Source organism: Arvicanthis niloticus, chromosome 7 (genome assembly GCF_011762505.2).
Source record: "Arvicanthis niloticus isolate mArvNil1 chromosome 7, mArvNil1.pat.X, whole genome shotgun sequence".
Lineage (NCBI taxonomy): Eukaryota > Metazoa > Chordata > Mammalia > Rodentia > Muridae > Arvicanthis > Arvicanthis niloticus.
In genome coordinates, this window is record NC_047664.1 from 34,655,616 (window position 1) to 34,661,615 (window position 6,000).

At 47.6% G+C, this 6,000-nt stretch overlaps 1 protein-coding gene across 1 annotated transcript in view; it reads left to right on the top strand.

Moving 5' to 3' along the window:
- Nucleotides 1-3,872, top strand: part of Nudcd3 (NudC domain containing 3) — an 85,437-nt gene extending 81,565 nt beyond the window's left edge. The window contains exon 6 of the mRNA XM_034508679.3: nucleotides 1,414-3,872. Within this exon, the coding sequence (XP_034364570.1) occupies nucleotides 1,414-1,524 (111 nt within the window). The 3' untranslated portion in view covers nucleotides 1,525-3,872. The remainder of the gene's footprint in view (nucleotides 1-1,413) is intronic.
- Nucleotides 3,873-6,000: the final 2,128 nt, after the last annotated feature.

The window sequence follows — 6,000 nt, forward strand, 5'->3', positions numbered from 1 at the left end:
CACCACCAGTGCTTTGTATTTTAAAGCATTTTAATTTTGAAGTGGTAATATACCTCTTTTGTCATTTTTAATTCTTTAATGTCGCCATAAGGTCACTTATTTCCAAAGCCAACAAATGGAATACTCTTCATCTTTTCCCCAGGTAGATTTCTTTGAGTGGGTGTTCATCTAGAAGGGTTATGTGGAAGGACACAGGTGCCATTGCTCTGTCTGTACTTCGATGTGTCTCTAGGATTTCTCCAGCCTGATGGCACTTATCCCTAACAAATCATGACTGACATTGCACAGACAGGTGTCACTCTATCTATCCTGTGAGTGAACTTGGTGGTACACAGGCATCTCCACCTTGGCCCTGGAGAAAAATTTATGCTTTATCTTGGCATCCTGGGCTCCTTCAATTGTGAAAACAAACCTAGCAGCTTGCCCTTTGCATAGTGGGTCCCCATACAGCTACTAGGCTCTTGTTCATCCTGCAGCTGGCTAAGGCTCAGCAGCCTCCTGCCTAGTTTATCTAGCTCGGCTCATCTTGTTTTCTTTTGAGACTATACAGCTTCACACTTCTCATGGACAAAGATGAAGGCCTATTATATACTAAGTATCTCTAGCCATGTGTCTTGTTAGTCTTTTAGGTTTCTTATGGTTAGAAGGAAGGAATGATCTCCTTATCTTGGGTATGTCTATGGTAGCATCTGAGGAAGGCAGATGCTCAGAAGAAGGGTAGCCCATTAGCATAGGCACAAGTGCTGTCACCAGGGACATTGCCTAGAACCACACAGCTCCAGTCTGCCTCTGGTTTTCAAAGGCTAGACAGTAGTGGCCATAGGCTCGGAGGAGCTAAGTCTACCAGCTCTTACTAAAGGCAGTGGGTTGTATCTGACTGCCAGGCCCACAGCTAGACATTTGGAGGTCTCTCCTTGCCTCTGCATCATCATATCCTTGGTCAATTCCAGTATTGTCTGATGCATTTCTCAATGACAAGAACTTCCTTGGGCAGGAGGTGTTAGAACACCTCTGCATACATTAATCATGTCCTTAAGGGGCTGGGGCACCACCCCTTCATATCTGAATCATCTCCCTGGGGATTACTGTAGGCTCTGTGGGTTTCGTGGAACTTGGACAGACCTAATGGGATAGGGACCGAAGACAAACTAAGATCAGTCAGGGTTTTACTGGAAACTGAAGCTGGAAAGCTAGAAATTCAGTCTTGGGAAAACAGTCTTGCAGAGAAATTAACAGTCAGGGGTTGCCTCCCTTAGCACAAACTACTGCAGGGCCTGCAGTCCTCTGGCCAGTTGGCCCAAGTCCTCAAGCCCTGAGGAAGCAGGATGTCTCTGTGCCTGCAGGCAGTCTGTTCTAGGAGAAAGCATGCAATGCCTTGTGATCTCCTTTAATCTCTCTATTTTCTGTTTGTAGAAAGTCCACGAGATGCTGAAGAAGGGGTGGGATGCTGAAGGCTCTCCCTTCCGAGGCCAGCGATTCGACCCGGCCATGTTCAACATCTCCCCAGGGGCTGTGCAGTTTTAATGACCGGAAGTAAAGGAAACCCTCACCATCGGGGAGATGGAGATGTTGTCCTCCTCACTCCCTGCATGCCAGGGACACACTCCTCCTGATCAGTCCTAGCCATTTTTTTCTTTCATAATGAACCAGGCCTTCCATGCTGACCTTCCACCTTCAGACTATACTAGAGAAGGTGCAGGGCCAGCTGCTGCTTGGCAGTGTCTATGACCAACACTAAATGAAGGTGTTTGACATGCAGGAGGGACATGTCCCAGCCTACTGGTAGCACATGTTCTGTCTCCACAGCAACCAGGCACTGCAGGCAGCATTTCTTTTCTCCCCTGCTCTCTCTGCTTGCTGTTGTTTTGATGCTATTCTGCTTGCTTGTCTTCTGTTTGGGGATAAGGAGTGACTGGGCTCAGACAGAGCTAAGTTGATTGTATGGGGCCAGGCACCTGCATGAGGGCTAATGGGGCACGGGGCATGGTTGTGGGGCTACTTCTGGGCCTCTTCCCCCTTACTATCCCCCACTTTCTGTGTGTGTGTCTCCTCCCCCCGTCCCTTTCTCTTTCTCTCCGTGTGTGTGTGTGTGTGTGTGTGTGTGTGTGTGTGTGTGTGTGTGTGTGATGTGTGTTTTCCATCTTGGTCATTTCTTTGTGAATACACTTGACCTGGCTCAGTTTTATGGGTAGAGCAGCAGAAACTGGGGTCTGTTTGAGATGTTGGGAGAAAGTCTGAGGTTCTGGTCTCTGACCCTGGTGTGGCAAGGATCCTGTCTGCCCTCTGACTGCTGCTGCCTTGCTTCGATTCTTGTTGAAGTGAACTGAGATTAGCCACCACTATTTGCTCCCCACAAGACCTCCTTGGGTATGTTGCATTGAAGTTTGGGTACCTTCAAGAAGAGATCACAGCATTTTGGAAGTTCATTGGCAGATCATGTCAACTATGCTCCCTAAGGAGCTCTGACCCTGAAGGATGCCTCAGGAAGAAAAATATACCCACTAGCTTGAAGGCAACTATAACTGAGTCCAAGGAAATGAAGATTTCCCTGTGCCTATCACTAGACTGCTTCCTGGAGCTCAGAGCCCGTGTGGCCAGGCCAGCCAGTGTGTGAATACCTGACCAAGGGACCAGGACCCAGGTATTCCAACCCTTTAAGGACTCTCTCTGTGCCTGTTGGTGCCTGGCATCTCCATTTGCCTAGTTTTCATATGTGTGTGCGTGTGTGCACACCACAGCACTGATTTCTGTACTCTGATAACCAACCATTAAAACTGCAAGAATTAAGACCCACTGAAGCCAAGGCAGCCTGCTCTCTGGAAATAGCCCTGCACTGAGTGCCATGTTCACATGCTTGGAAGAAGCCATTGGAAGAGCAGATTGTAGAACTTATTCAACTGTATAGACAGGAGCTGGTTCATTGCAGTTATTTAAGGGATTTCTGGTTTACATCTTAGAAGTCCATACTGGGAGTTAATCTGTGGGCCCAGGTTGACCACAATGATGGTCAAGGGACAATGGTGAACTGCAAATACCCACTCTGGAGTCTGAACTTGTGATTGGACATTGATCACCAAGTAGATTAAATCTCTCTTAAGGTCACCATCCAGGAGCAGAATCTGTCACATTCACAAGATACCCAGAATACTTAGCTATTTGTTCCTGAAGTTTCCATCAAGGTCCTAGGCTATGCACATCCCTGTCCCATGCAAGCTGTCTCACCTAATGAAGGAAGTCTTGTGGTGTGTATGTATCTGCAGTCTTCTCTCTAGTCCTAGTTACCGCCCTCTCAACCCTCATCCTTTGGGTAGTCTTCCAGAAGGAGTAATGCCGTGGAGGAGCCCTGCCTCTTTTTATTTAGGACCGTGCTTTACTCTGTGACAACTCCTCTTCATCATTGTAGCATGGTTTTCTTTTCTGTGTTGCATTTTTTCTTTATTTCTGCCCTGTTTCAACAAACAAGCCTGTGTAGAAAAAGTAGCTTGAGTGATCTATAGTGTCGGGTGTAGGCCGTGTGGCAGGAACCTGTGCTCTGTGTGATCCCTTTGGCGTGGTGTAGTGCATGGTGTGGTGGTGTCTACTGTATCTACATGTCTCCATCATAGTGAGACTCAATCCCAGCCAGCCAAGTAGATAGTTCTTTGCCCTGAGGTACTGCCCTGGTTCGCTCAGCCACTGAAGCTGGCACATTGCCTGTTTTTTCTTTTTAAACACAACAGCCACAGTTTGGTCTCTAAGCCCCACCATCTGAGGTCTGAGGAAAGCAGGGTGACTCTGTCCCCTTTGTCCAAAGACCCAAAGAGTGGGGTGTCCAGCCTGCAAAGTCGCTCTGGCTCCTCGGTGTTGGTTTGCAATAAATCTGTGTTTAAGCAGTTCTGGGTCTGTCTGTGACATTCACTATTAAGACACTTCTGTGAGTGGCCATTACCCTTGACTTCTAGCCATGAGTTCTAAGTCCCCTGTACATAGTCAGCACCAAAACTAAATTCTCTGGGTTGTTTCTCATTTGACCTGTCATTACTTTTAGAAATCCTATAAGCTATTAATTTTTTTATTGTTACCGTAAAGACCCATTCAAAATCCTGAAGCACCCTGCTGGAGACCTCTTTTTTGGGGTTACTATTGCCTTGATTAAACACCATGATCAAAAGTAACTTAGGGAGGAAAGGGTTTGTTTATCTGGTTTATACTTCTATGTTGTATAATCCATCATTGAAGGAAGTCTGGGCATGAACTCAAGCAGGAGTCAAGGGCAGGAATCTAGAGGCAAGAGCTAATGAAGCCATGGAGGAATGCTCACTTCTCCTGGCTTGCTCAGCCTGCTTTCTTACAGAACCCAAGACCAGCAGCCCAGGAATAGCAACACCCAAAAGGATTGAGTATTCCCCTATCAATCACTAGTTAAGAAAATGCCTTACAGGCTTGTCTATGGCCAGATCTTAGAGAAGCACTTTTCCAGTGGAGATTTCCTGCTCTCAAATGACTATGGCTGTGTCAAGTTGACATAAAACTAGCCTGCACTCATCCACCCTCACTGTTTATCAGGCTTCCAAGCCCTTAAAACGCAGGCTCTCATCAGAACATAATCCTGTGTCTGTCTCAGAATTTACTTAGATCTCAGACTTTTTTCTGTGTTCTGCCTTGTTCCAGGGAATCTATCACTGACCCTCTTCATTCTCAGTAGGTAGGACCTGTGGGTTTGAAAGTTAGCTTCTCAAGTGAATGAAACACTGGACCAGAAATAACCTTACCCCCACCCCACCCCCAAAGAAACAAAAAAGTCTTTAGTGATTGGACCTGAGAGTACAGGAGTGAGCACTGTCAAGCATTTTGTGTGGAAATATGTCCAGGAGGCGTCAGCTGCTGTGCAGAGAACTCACTGGCCAGAACACTATGCTTGGGGAACAGACCCTCACTCCACCCCAAATCTGCTCCTCTAGCGGGCCAGCTGGCAGTCAGTGGCGCAGCCAGGAACTGGATGGCCTGCTTTTGTGAGTAGAAAGCATGGAGTTAAGGCAGATTCTGGCTAGTTCTTGATATAAGCTACCCTGTTTATGACCTTGCTCACTGGTACCCTGGTACAAAGCTAGGTATTCTACAGAGTGAGGGCTGCTTTGGCCAGTTGAGGTTGCTCTCCACTGCCTGCCTAAAAGTCTGGAGAGCTAGATGTCTGAAAGAGCTTCCCCCTCAGGAACCTTTCCTGGATGCGGTCTGAAAGCCCTGGGTGCCTCCTCCCGGTCTTGCTTACCATTCACTGTCTCAGGTGAGAGAAAAAGGAATATTCTTTTCAGATTGACCAATTAACTCAGAGTGTTAAAATGCTTGCTTTATTTGGTTTTGGTTTTGGTTTTATAGGGGTTTTTTTTGGGGGGGGGGGGGTTGTTTGTTTGTTTGTTTTCAAGATGGGGTTTTTCTGTGTAGCCCTGGCTATCCTGGAACTTGCTCTGCAGACCAAACTGGTCTCAAACTTAGAGACTTGATTGGTCTGTCTTTACCTCCTGAGTGGTTGAGTGGTGGGGCTAAAGGGGTGTGCCATCACCAACCAGCCATTATTGGTTTAGTTTGGTTTGCTTTCCTTCTTCCCTTCTTCCCTTCTTCCCTTCTTCCCTTCTTCCCTTCTTCCCTTCTTTCTTTTCTTTCTTTCTTTCTTTTTTTCTTTCTTTCTTTCTTTTGTTTTTCGAGACAGGGTTTCTCTGTATAGCCTTGGCTGTCCTGGAACTCACGCTGTAGACCAGGCTGGCCTCGAACTCAGAAATCCACCTGCCTCTGCCTCCCAAGCGCTGGGATTAAAGGCGCGTGCCACCACTGCCCGGCTTTGTTTTCTTTCTTAAGGCCTGGTTTTACTATGTAGCTCTGGCTGCCCTGGAAGTCACTCTAGACCAGGCTTGCCTCAAATTCAAAGACATCCATCTGCCTCCGCCTCCGCCTCCGCCTCCGCCTCCGCCTCCGCCTCCGCCTCCGCCTCCGCCTCCGCCTCCGCCTCCGCCTCCGCCTCCCGAG